The sequence below is a fragment of the Juglans microcarpa x Juglans regia genome, chromosome 1D, assembly GCF_004785595.1.
Source record: "Juglans microcarpa x Juglans regia isolate MS1-56 chromosome 1D, Jm3101_v1.0, whole genome shotgun sequence".
NCBI lineage: Eukaryota > Viridiplantae > Streptophyta > Magnoliopsida > Fagales > Juglandaceae > Juglans > Juglans microcarpa x Juglans regia.
Genome location: NC_054594.1, coordinates 8895533 through 8909130, shown reverse-complemented (window position 1 = coordinate 8909130; position 13598 = coordinate 8895533). Strand labels below are relative to the sequence as shown.

At 36.3% G+C, this 13598-nt stretch overlaps 1 protein-coding gene across 3 annotated transcripts; it reads right to left on the bottom strand.

The window, feature by feature from the left end:
- Positions 1–1760: 1760 nt before the first annotated feature.
- LOC121240397 lies at positions 1761–11330 on the bottom strand. Of its 3 annotated transcripts, none has more exons than XM_041137851.1 (10): positions 10348–11330; positions 10127–10225; positions 9781–9983; positions 8248–8435; positions 7763–7865; positions 7313–7626; positions 5944–6354; positions 4826–4931; positions 3063–4673; positions 1761–2200 (listed from the first exon to the last, which is right to left on the bottom strand). In XM_041137851.1, exons 1-10 carry the CDS (start codon positions 10410–10412, stop codon positions 2040–2042), a joined length of 3261 nt encoding a protein of 1086 aa, XP_040993785.1. In that variant the 5' UTR covers positions 10413–11330; the 3' UTR covers positions 1761–2039. The 3 variants fall into 3 exon arrangements, with proteins under 3 accessions (XP_040993785.1, XP_040993777.1, XP_040993793.1); XM_041137843.1 differs by having other exon boundaries at positions 8248–8441; positions 10348–11329; XM_041137859.1 differs by lacking the exon at positions 5944–6354 and having other exon boundaries at positions 8248–8441; positions 10348–11328.
- Between the last annotated feature and the right edge of the window lie 2268 nt (positions 11331–13598).

Below are 13598 nucleotides of genomic sequence, written 5' to 3'. Positions count from 1 at the left end.
TAAATGGATTGAACTAAAACGTATAACACATTTGACTTGATTAACATAATTCCACATAAAAGTTAAAATATATATTTATTAATAACCAGAATATCTTAAAAAATATATCAATATTTTTCAAATTTTTACATATAATAAAACCAATATTGCAAACAGACAATAAAAAATATGAGCATAGCTCTAAAATTACAATCCCAATAATAAAAATAATAAAAACATAATCATATTTAATAAAATTTTAATTTTGAAATAAATTCTAAACGGGTCAAAAAGGGTTAATTTCATGTTAAGCAGGTTGACCCGTTATTGTCCCGTTTATAAATCGTGTATTAACGAGTCAACTCGTTTTGACCCAAACCTGTTAACATCAAACTCAAACCCGCTAATTTCGTGTCATGTTCGTCTTGGGTTCACGGGAGCTGTCACATATTGCCACCCCTACACGAAATAAGAGAGTTTGGATTTGATATAAATGAGTTTAGGTCAAAACAGGTTGACCTGATAAAACAATTAATAAATGAGTTGATTGCAGGTCAACCCGCGAAGCCTGTAATCGACCTGTATAACACGAATATATTCTATTTTCGAATTTTATAAATATTTAATTTTATATGCATTTTTTTGTTGTTGGGATGTAATATTAATATTATTATTTGCATATTTAATATCTCAAACTATTAAATTTTTTTGTTGATATGTAATTTTATTTTGTGAAAATATTAATTTTCTTACATATTATTGGTTTGGATATTGATAATAAGATATTTTATCATGAATCCAGTTATAGTTGTGAATGATTTTATATAATTATTTTGGTATTATATTTGAAATTATATTTATTTGAGACGGATTAAACGGGTTAAAGCAAGAAAAGCAAGTTGACATGGGTTAAATGTGTCGTGTCTAGATTGACCCAATAAAATTTAATTATTAAACGGATTGAGTGAGTCATATCGTGTCACTCGTTATTTATATTCGTTATTTATATGAATTGTGTTAGGATTTATAGTCTGACCCGTTTAATTGAACGGATCATGTTTGGGTTAACCCATATATTTGTATACTCATAATTTAACATGATACAAACACAACCTGCAAATACAACTTGTAAACCCTAAGATACCGTTTGGATAGTGAGTTAATATGAAAGTTGTAAATTGAATAAAATATCATTAAAATATAATTTTTTTAATATTATTATTGTTTTGAGATTTGAAAAAGTTGAATTGTTTATAATATATTATATAAAAATTTAAAAAAAAATTATAATGGTAAGAAACACTTTTTGTAACCAAATAGGGTCTAACTAAAGATGCATGTTAGCAGAGATTGAGCCCCTAAAATACACATGCTTTTGTGCCCGTGTTTGACGTGTCTCCTTGTCTACGTTTCTGGCTGCCCTGTGGTTGTTCACCCTCAGTTGTGGATTTTTTATTTTCTTATGTTATTTTATGTTCCATAATGTCAGTGCGTATTTGGGAGGGGTCTAAACAGTTACTAGCATATAGTTATGGGGAGGCTTATCTTGGTCCCAACCCTTCCATCTTTACGAAAGAATTTCACACGCATTATTTTATTCATCCAATTAACCCATAAATTAGAACGTACCATCCCATTTACCTTAGATTTATAGCTGATTTAACATCATTTCAGGAATATAAAATATTTATAGTGAACTTGACATTGCATCTCTATTTTTAGGATTTCTTTCCAGAGTGTTCATTCTATTATGTTCACATCCACTAATTTTGTACACCTCGAAGTTAAATATCAAGATACGTGATTTCAGATGGATTTAAGAACTTCAAAAACTAAAGACCAACCCATAGAGGACACAAAGCCACAGGTGAATAAGATGTGATTAAGCTAAAATAACTCTACCAAGTGCAAGTTGCAAGAAAATCCCATTAATTACACTAAGCCACCAAATTCCCCTTTGAAAGAGCAATAATCCCATCCCATCAGTGATGCAAGGACTTGCAGATCTGAGGAAGAGACATTGAATACAAGGCCATATACACGAGCACAATCAGCAATCACTATCTGTACCTAAAACCCATGTCCACTTCATGACCATACATCCCCTGACCATGCCCACCAGTGGCAAAAGGCTGAATCTTCTTTGAATTTGACCTGAGTTCCAGCTCGAGAAGCCTTTGGATTGCCTCAGGATTATTACTACCACCACCAATTTCAGGAGCTGAAAAAATCCAACAAAAAATAAACGAAAGAATATAATGGACGTACACGATCATTAAATAAATAAATAAAATAAAATGGATAAAAGTCCAAATGCACCTCGGAAGATTTTAGAGTTTTCTTTATTTTCTTCCTGTGGTCTATGAAGGTTTACATTCTAAAAAAGTAGGCAATTAACAAAAATCAGCAAATAAGTACTTTCAACTTCACAAGATATTGTGTCCAGTATTGCTTTCAACTCACATCGTGAACCAACCCCCCTCTCAGGGGAAAAAAATAAATTAAAAAGCAGGCAATCAATGAGTAAGGAACTTTTTTCCCCCATTTTAAAACATGGTTGTAAAAGTAGTTGTGAAAAGAGTTGTGTGGCTATCATTGCTCGATAACAAGATGGGGCAATGAACACGGAACTTGGTCAATGGTCACCTGTTGGAAAAGAAATCATAAAAGGCTGCTACAGTCAGTCATTACTCGGCTCATCGAGAGAAATGAAGTAGAGAGAATCAATGGCTTCATGTTCAGGTTACCACTTGAGTAAGGTACGGTTACCCTTAATTTGAACTTATCATTCACTCCAAAATAGAAAATTCCGGCAAGTAAATGGGAAGTCAAAGGGTACATAGAAGGGTAAGTTTAGGCTGAGAGGCAGATTGTAGATTGAGAAGTAGAATTTTACATACTAAAAAAAAAAAGTAGAATTTTACAATCCTAAGCCAAGAGAACCATCAGCACAATTTGAGCACAAATGAAACCATTGTAGAGAATATTACCGCAAGCCAATTAAAATAAGCAAGGGAAGCAGGTAGTTACATTTAAATTAAAAATAAACTACTGAAGAAAAATCACATAGGTGAGAGCTTTACCCGGTGGTGGCATTCCAAGACCAGCAAAGTTGGGTTGCCGGTGACCAAAAGGAAAAGGTTGCAATGGATTGACTTCAGGCATAAAGCCAGTCATCTGATTATTGGCATGAGAAGGCAAAGGTGCACCCCTGCTTGGCTGAGCTGACATTGGTGTACTCCTGGGAAATCCTTGAAGCAGGTGAGGAGGAAAGTTGCCTGACATATGCATCTGTTGCAACATAGGGTGATGATTGGGAGGATCAAAACCAGTCAATCCAGTGCTGGGGTGATGAAAATGAGGATGAAGCATATTTGCAGGAAATTGATGATTTGGCGGAGAATCATGATGGATGATTCCTTCTGGTGTCATAAATTTCATCTGAGGATTAACGTTAGCAGGGTGAGAATCTAATGGATGGGAGAATGGCCCTACATGATTTGCACGAGGGGGGTGAAATTGTGGGGAAGATGGTTGGACACTAAGATTCTGATAGGGAAAATCAGGCTCCCTCACATCATAAGCACCACGAAAACGAGGTGGACCTTCTTGACCTCCCATGAAAGATCGTTCATCTTTGAAGACAGATTTTAGAGCTGCTAGTTTCTCAGCAATGTCAACTTGGGTGTTTGGGGAAGGTAACAACACTTCAGCTCTAGCTGCAGTCTTCACAGATGCATAATTCCGAAGGTTCAAAGCATCATTAACTGTAATCAAGCTATCCTCTTCAGGAAGCCGAATATCAACAGGCCCATCAAAGCCACCAAGCTTAGAGTTTAATCCAGTTCGAAGCTGCGATGAATCCAGTTCAGTTTGAGGATCATCAAAACCTAACCATTGCTGCTCAATATTTGCAGGTTTAGTTTGCAGTCTTTGCTTGGAGGTCAAAAGACTGCTTTCATAACCAGCTTTATTGGGGACAATATCATTAGTAAGAACAAGTGCATCATCCATGACAGAAAAAGGAAACTGATGAGGATCTGATTTATCAACTCTTGCAGGCCTAAGTGAGCCTCTTTGGACAGAAACTGGTGCTCCAACTGATTGCAGCTCCTTCATAAAAGCAGTCCCAAAAAGTGTTTCAAGTGTCAGTGTCTGCCCTAAGTTGGAAGAATGCTCGGCATTTACCTCTTTTGTCTGAGCTGCAGAGACAAAACTTGTTTCCTCATTGGTCTGTAGTTTCTCTGACCATTGGATGTCTAGGTTGGAGGATGGCACACCGTCTTTCAGTAACAATGAAAGGAGGTGATGAGAAGCATGGTCGTCAATATTAACTTTTGGCAGCTCGGTCTTTGGATCGGGAATGCTTGAGACGTGGACAGGCGGCTGCAAAGTTGAGCCATTTTCACTAATTTCTGACAACATTGACTGTTCAAGGTCTTCACAAGTAAGGACAGCTGGAAGTGCCTGTGGTTTATTGTTCTTGTAAAATTGCTCAGAATTTTCAACTATATCAGCTGTTACATTTGATGTTTTATGCTCCTCTGCTGGTTCAGATCTTTCAAATGGAATATTAGGTAAAATGTGCTCAGTATTCTTCACATCAGAAACCTGGGATCCACCTTTATCCCCACCAACAATCAATGAGAGCAAGTCATTCGGCATGCTGGAGAGATCATGCATTGGTTTCTTTTCTGCAGTAAAACGGAAAGAAGCATCAGAGTTTAAAGCTTTCTTGTTTAACTCAATGTACAACCAGTTCAAATTTGAACATGTCCAAAAACTTTTTTCTTTTAATCGGTAACATGTCCAACAACTTAAAACCAGAAGATTAATGTCAGCATACCTTCTTCAAGAAACCAACGGGCAAACTTGGAAGATTGAGTAGCATGAGAGCTCCTTGTCTCCTCTACCATCCTATCACCCATCTCTTCTCCTGTACTAACAGGATGCTATACAAGCAACACAAATAATTTTATGAGAGATGCATCAAGTAGAGGAGTATGTAATCACAAACAAGAAAACAGATGTTTTTTGAACAAACTGAAGAATATGCATCAACCAAAAGTTAGCAAAGCATCCATTCATTGGGAGATGCAGTGAGAAATCACACAAGTAAAGATCTGCCAAAAGATCTACAGGCAGGTCATATATTAATGCAAAAGCTCAACCAATAAAATTTATTCTCACTTCACTTGGGACTTAAATTGGAGCCATAAGATGCTCCACCCATTTCAATAAATCATAACCCTTTTTTCTTTTTTTTAATGTCAGGGAACCTCTCAAAGATAGGTCCCTTCGTACCCACCCCTGCAGAGTAAACCCCGGTCCCGAGCACCCCCGGTCCCGAGCACCGCACCCTCGGAAGTTTCCATACACAGAATTGGTTAAATCGCCGGCTTTTCTCCAAGGGGTGTGGCCCCAAATGATTGTTTGCACCCATGAAGTGTTGAACCTTGGACCTTGAAGGGAGTCATACCCCAAGACCAAGGCCTTCACCACTTGGGCCAACCCCTTGGGGTTTCAATAAATCATAACTTTGAATAAAACCTAATACAAGCAAAGTCTGATTGTAAGTAATGCAATTATTATCAGTTGCTTGACCAATTTTGATGATAGCAAAGCATGCTTGTATTCTCTGTATAGTCTTCTAATGTTGACAGACATGGTTACATTCGGTTATCTACAAATAGTTAATGAACCTTAAAAATTCTTAGGAAGCAGATATCATTACACTATCAGTTAATCAAGTACGCTACACTCATACAGCAAATATCGTGGCTATGGTAGAAAGAATATCATGAAAACATCAGAAACAAAATTCAGAATAATTCATTGTATACAAAATATCTCGATAATTAGATTTAATCGTATAATAAAGGTTTAAAAGACAATAGACAGTGTACTATACAGCCAAAAGTTTATATATGTACCAAATAAAAGTCCACTGGAAATCAGCATTACCTCAATGAAACTAGAGGACCCATCAACACTTGATGTTAAAGCAGAACCAAAAAGCTTATCTAGGATTGAAGTTGAATGATCATGATTGGATTCACCAACTATTTTATTCCCTGTCACCTTCTCACCACTAAGCTTATTAACTTCACTATTTTCTGAAGCTTCAAAGGCTTCTGAAAAATACAAAATCTTATGCAACTGACTATCTACATCCATCATGCTACTGGATGGTGCTTTCAGATTCTTGTCACTCTTGTTATGTATGGAAACTTTATTACTAGTACTTCCAAGTTGCAGTGCGGAGAAACCCGTTTGTTCTGTCAGCTGTTTCTCCACTTTATTATCAGAAGTCCCATTTAATACAAGGTTAACTTTGGAATGTGAAAGGCTATTCTCAAGTTCAGGATTCACAACCTACAGAAGCAACAGGCACGTGCATGACTAATGAGAGGACAAGCATAGGTTAACAAATGACAAGCAAGACAACGTTTTTTATACAGGTAGCAGGCAAGAGAATTCAAACTTTGGTCAAGATATATTTAGCTATAAAAAATTGAAACAGGAAAAATCTTAAGCAGCATATGCTGAACATATACAGCAAACTTGTCTGAAAATTATTAGCTCTTATGAATCCAATAAATGATTTTCTACAAAACCACATGTTTTTTATAGGTAAAATTAAACTTTATTAATAGAAAAGTAGGTGCAGCCCAAGTACACAGGGAGTATACTCAGTAACAAAGAAAACAACAAAACCCCATGTTTCATTAATGAAAAATTCTATTCAACATCCCCACACACCACACTTTTTTTTTCTCTAGAAGAATTCAATTAGTTTAAGAAAAATAAAACCAAAATAAAAATTTCAAAAAATTTCAAAAAAAAAAAAAGTGTGCTGTTGGTGTGGGGATGATAAGTAGCAAAGCTCTTCATTAATATTTTAGAAAATACATGTAAACAATTATTCATGGATACATATATCAATATATTACACAGCAATACAAATATTTACAGGTTTTGTAGCACATGGAATTGTAGGTTTAGAGAGAGCAAGAGAGAAGAGCGCAAAAAAGAGTAAAGAATGACAAGAAAAGGGGCAAAATCCTCTTTACTCCCTAGAATTATCTAGGCATAGTCAGTATAACTTTCAAGTTATCTTAAATTCACATTTTATTCTTTATGATGAAGAGTTTCTCTCTTGAGAAAGTACTGAATTTAGGTAGAGTTACTCAAGATTTACAACCAGGATTCAGCTTTTTTCCTGGCTACTTTTCATAAATTACAAAAAATTGTAATAAACTATAAAAGCACAAGGAAGGTAAAACTATAGCTTAAATTGTCAATAAATCGGATGAACATGAAAACCCATTACCTCTGCTGTCTGAGGATGAATCATGGACTTAGGTCCAGAATTCCTTTCCAAAACTGTGCTTTTAAAACCTGGTGGTACAAGTGGTCTGGATGCAGGAGTTTGAGGGGGAAGCAAAGATTTTTCAGGATCATTGAGTGAAGCTTTTAGTATCACAGGGTCATCAGACTCCTTGCTTCTATTCAAAAGGTTTTTCTCATCCTTGGAGTCCTCTAGCAGTGTGGTGATGTCAAACTCATCTTTACGCTTGTCAGGATTTAAGTTCTGCTTGTCTTGAAATGCTTTCTGCTGCTCCTTCCTCATTAATTCAAAGGATGCTGAAAAGCAAGTAAATTAATTTTAAAATTGCTAACAAGAGAAGCAGTTAAAGTTGCTAACACATCAGGGTTGCCTTTTTTTTATAACACATCAGGGTTGCCTTGCCAGTCAATCTGGCAAAAATGTGCAAATTACCTCTTCTCTTTCTTTCCTCTTCTGCTCTGTCCTCACTTGTGTGCTCAGAAGAACCAAATGTTTCATCATTGAAGGAGTCATGGGTTCGTGAATAAGGTGCTGCCTGAAGAATACACAGTACAAAAATAATGATAATTTATTTTTATTTTTTTTTATAAGTAAACAAGTATTATTAATCAAAGAATGGGCAACAACTGCCAATTACAAAAGTCATTATGCCCTATCTACATAGAATAATGATAATTTTTTTTTTTGATGAATAATAATAATAATAATAATAACATCATCAGTATCAAGGAGGCTCATATAAACGAATTGCAACTGGCTTTCGATCTTTTTGCATTTTATTTATTATTTGAGGTAGATAAAATCATGCTGGAGCATAGAAAAAGTCATGTTATGACTCCAAATCCACAACTCTAGGCATCATATTCTATTCTTTCATTCAAATAACGGTGAGGAACATAAACAAGAATAAGTCCAACCTTATAAGGCCGCGGAGGATGATAGGGCTCGGTGCTCTTATTGAGATGGTAGTGATCATTAGCTCGAAACTTTGAAGCCGAAACTCCGGCAGCAAGTCCAGATGGTCTTGGGAAAGAACCACTACCAAGAAGTCCATCATGTTCAGGAACTTGCCACGATCGCCGAGATTGGTTCCCATACTGCCTACCTGTATCTGCTTATTAATATAATTAGTCAAAAAGTACAACATAGATTATAGATCAGTTGCTTATCTTAGGCAAACCGACCATCTATCCAGATCTCAGCACTAGAAAAAAAATATATGTTTTGTAATTTTCATGCAGTAGAAAGATAGGCATAACCGACCATCTATAGATCAGTTGCTTTCAGGACATGCAAGTAACAAACAGGCAAGAAGGGGTTACCCAATTCAATTAGGTGACAGAAGATAGATATCAACTGAGCACAAAGGAGGCCCCCCCCACTGGTACTCTAGCAAGAAAGATGAAATTATGTATTCCACACGCATTGTGCTCATGAACAACCCACTGGAAAGTAAGACACAGGACATAGGTTCAGGTCAAGAACCTCATACAAGATCTTGTATGGTGGAGGCTTTCCTGCCTTCCCTCCAAATCTTTCAACATGGTCATCTGATCCATCATCCATCAATGATCAACTAAAAAGATCTTAAATGTTCTAATTACATTACAACTTCCATATGTGTGGATATCGCAAGACATGATTTATTACAAATTTAATTGTTGCCATTCCAAGTTTAGTACACCCTCTGTCACAATGTATTAAACTTGTCATCAGTAGTCTAACAATTTTATTAATATGCAAAAATTTTACTAATAGAATACTAGCAATGCCCGAGTACACTGGATGTATGCAAGAGACACTTAGTTCAGCAGTCTAATAACAACAGGAGTGAGCTAAATATATGTTGCCAACTAGCCTTTTATTTTTATTTTTATTTTTTTGATTGGGAAATAAGGATTTTATTGATGAGAACTAGGCATAGCCCAAGTACACAGGGCCAACCTAGCCTTTTTAAATGTTAAAGGAGATTTGAACCAGCACACCCAGGCAAGATGTATACTTTAGACCAAACTTTAGTTACAAAGTACTTTCTTCCCCTTTTGATTTTAACTCACGAGCTCCCCCTTCATCCCATTCTTCTGGTGAGAGGTACCATTTGAGCATGGGCTCATTGGATAAAATGATTTCAAAAACACCAATATCTTAATGGCTAATTCTACACGCGCAATGGACTCATCGTTTCTTCCCAGGGTAATATTGCAGGCAACAAACTTATAAAGCATTTTCTTCTGACAGTTCGTAACAAACTATTAAATATTGCACGAGGCATATTAGAAATGTCATCAAGGAGGGCTTCCACATGCCACCAAGAAATACACACCACACAAATAGGAAACAAAATATCAATACACAAATAGATATGCATAGAAAAAATATAAAATCTAGTCCATGTTATTATCGAAAAAATTACAAATAAAAAATATTAAAATTAGCATGGAATATTCTACCTGACTCCAAGTCAGGTTGCAAATCACTATCTTTATCGCTTCGCACAGATGCGCGACCTTCCCATCTTCCATGGACACCCCGTGAATAACTACTAAAATCCCCTCTGGTAGGTGGGGATGAACCATATTCATTACGCTTGTAACTATGCGATGACAAGCCACCAGAGATTCTTTGCCGGTCTTGGAAAGAATCCTCAAAGTCACTAATTTTGTTCAAAAAACAAAAACAGATTAAGGCATAGCATGATGCACGAGTAAACCAGTTGCACTAACCAAAGCAATACAAGGCAAGGCAATGCTAGCAAAAGCAGACATTTTATTAGCCCGTCTAAAAGAGACTTCTTACCTTAGAATTGATTGATCAAACCCACCAGGCAACTTTTGGCAAACCTCCAATTCGCTTAATGACAATAGAAACTCCCTTGAATATGAAATTTTCAACTTCCTACATCATTAAAACCAATTTTTTTATCAAAGGTCACCAGAAAAGAAAAAGAAAATATCAAATAGATGGCGAGAAGGAAAATTGGACCATCAAAAACTGGAAATGGAATATAAGTTCATTACTTTTGCGTTTCATGATTCGTTTCAACTGGATGATCCAATATATGGTCTTCGTTCTCTAAGCTCATTCTGCAAAGTTTGACACAAACAATATTATGACAACAACAAAAAACCGTGCGGTCTCAACCACGGATACCAATACCGACTCCTCACCAACTATTAACAAACCCTTGCCCTTAAGGAATCCCCCGAAATCATATCACCATCTGAATAACTAAAAACACTTCGACATACTTAAATTTTTCGACAACTATATCCACTCAAGGACAATCCAACTCCTACTCAAGAAGCTACACTACAAAACCCTACAATTTAGTGCAAGGGAATCGCAAGCTCCTGCTCATCGATCGGCTACTCCGGCATTTCCGAGCCAAATCTCAACCCAAACAAAATGAAATAATAGAAAACCCTGAAGTGCCAACTCCACAAGCTGGCTTTTTCCTTTATACGATCTAGCTCAATCTACAAAGAATCCCCATCGAAAGCGAAAATTCCGAAACCATCGAAAAATACCCGTTTTCTAAGTTTTTTTCAATTCCCAGCGACCTTCCACAACCCTATTCCCGCAAATTCAAGCCCAAACAACAGATATATCAACAGAAAATCAGCCTTCTCACAAACCAGAACCCGAATCTCACATATTATAGGAAATGAATCCCGAAATCGTCACAAAATATTCTCGAATTTCGATCCCATCAGCTCCGGAAAAGCATAGATAAAAAGCAAACTCTAGGGTTTCGGTTTAATCTAGAAGCTGCAAAACTTTACGGTTCCGTAGATCGGAAAGAAAAGAGAAAAATAAAGTGACGTGCTGTAGAAAGTGAAAATTAGGGTTTTGACGGGTGGGATTGTGTATCTATTGGTTGGGGAGCGATCGACGAGAGAGACGGAGAGATTTCCAGACACAGCGAGATACGAAACAGAACTTGGTATGGGTGCTCTCTATCCTTCTGTTGCAGAAAAAACCATCACATCCCTCGACAAAATAACAAAAATACGCAAAGAAAATACAAGTACCACGGACCTGCTTCGTTCGTGACTACCACGCCCTCATTCATACAACATACCTCATAGTTTACCTCATCGTTATTCGTATTTATAATTTTTTTGTCTGAAATAGAAACAATATTAAATATTAATATAACTTTTTTATTATTTGAGAAGGAAAACAAAAATCTAAAATTAGGAGTTAAAGTAATCATCTTTCTTTAACCCTCCAATGATCAACTTTTTATGTTAGAGCATCGGTGATCTAGCTAAATGCCAATGTAAGTTTATAATTTGACTATATTCATCAAAAATCTCTCACATTGAACTAGTTAAAAATTTAAAATTTAACACTTGATCTACAGTAAATCTCAACTCTTCTCTAAACTTGGTGAGTCACTGTTCACCATTGAAATGTTTATTTTATTATTTCTTCTACCTTCCCTCTCTTTCCCTCGTTATTTCTCTTTCTTCGTCCGATTCCCTCGTTTTCATTTTCTTTCATCTCGAGGTTGTAGTACCAGGAGTTGGGCGAGACTGGTGGACTAGAAGGAGACTGGCATACACGAGCCTGGTGGTGGACTCGATCTCCATCGCCATAGCTTGAATACGCTCGCGCAAGCTTCCGGACTCTTGGAGCTGAACTCGGAAGTCCTCGAACTGCTTCTCCAGCGAAAAGGACGAACTAGGAGTTTGGGCTTCACCGCCACCCGCCATCGAAGAGGAGCAGAGAGAGAGAGAGAGAAAGGGAGAAAGAGTACAAAAAGAATCACTGTGACTCCGCAAGGTTGCACATTCCTCCACAAATCCCTCACAAGAAAATCGCGATTTGAGTATTTTTTACAAACTGATTTGCGATTTTGACAAACTGTGATTTGCAATTTTGATGAACTGTGATTTGCGATTTTAGATAGTACTATTGGTTTCTTTTGGTTTTGAGGCACTTCCAGTTTATGAACTATGAATGTTAAATTTGTATCACATGCACATACTTTTATGAGTTTATTTGATGCTTATCAATGGAGTTATGTTAAGTGAGGGATGCTGAATGAGGTTGGCTACCCAGGTAGAAGAGAAGAGAAGAGAAGAAACGAATTTTTTTTTTTTTTAGGTTAAGGGATTCTGTACAAGTAAGGGATTTAAGTGAGGGATATTTTTTTGGGCCTTGTTGGTCATATTTTGAGATGAAGTAAATCTAATACTAGCAATGTTTGTTTCTTCATATGGTTGATACAAGATTTGGTTCTACTCATTTTGTCACACTTCTTTCCATTTCATGAAGTTTTGTTTAAACTAAAAAATCGAGACATGAAGTTAGGATTTCACCTTTAGATATATATATATATATATATATTTATATAAAGTTTAACATTTGTGGAGTTTTATAGCATCTGTTCAATTAATCTGTTCACACTAATCTACCTGGGAAGACTCTAGTGCCCTCTAATAACATCAGCAACAAGATGTCAATCCATCAAGATATCACAAGTAAATCGTATACACAGTAGTATTGTATTGAGTGAGTTCTCAAGCATTGAAGTCCAACAAAATGACCCAAAGCCACCTCCCATTGAGTTCTCAAGTATTGTACTGACTCTGACCAACTGTTCCAGACTTGGTAGTATGTACCTTTCTTTCTTAGTCTAATTTTTAAAAAAAAAAAAAAAAAACATAATATTGCTTCTTGGAAATTTACTATTATAGGATTTGGTCTTGTATCATAAGTAGCCATGAGAAAATATGTGCTGCCTTCTGCAGCTCACTTTACTGTTTCTTGCTTTTTGTATAGGAACATTATCAAATCCATCATCTTTACAGTTTGTGAGGTAGATTAACATTATATTCAAATGGTTAACATTATAAAATCCATGAGTTATGCATTGCATTTTTTATTGTGCACTTATAACTACTGGAGCTGGAATTGCATTTCTATGATTATTGTAATTAAAAACCAAGGCAACTAAAGCTGGAATCTTGTGAACGTGCTGGAATCTTGTGAGTTTGTACTTATATTGGGTAACTTTTCTGACTCCTTGAAAATTTAATCTTTTTCAAGGATGGATACACATTTTGAGGATGACCCCTTCTTCACCACTCTCTTGCAAAGTGGGGGAGAAGGTTGTAATAGCACCCCAATTCAGCATTCTAATGTTGTGATCCAAACAACCCCAACTGACGGTGAAAAGAGGCATCATTCAAAAAAAGTTCAAAGAGGTGCATCTTTCACTGTAGAGGAGGATAATCTCATCGTCTCAGCTTGGCTCAAC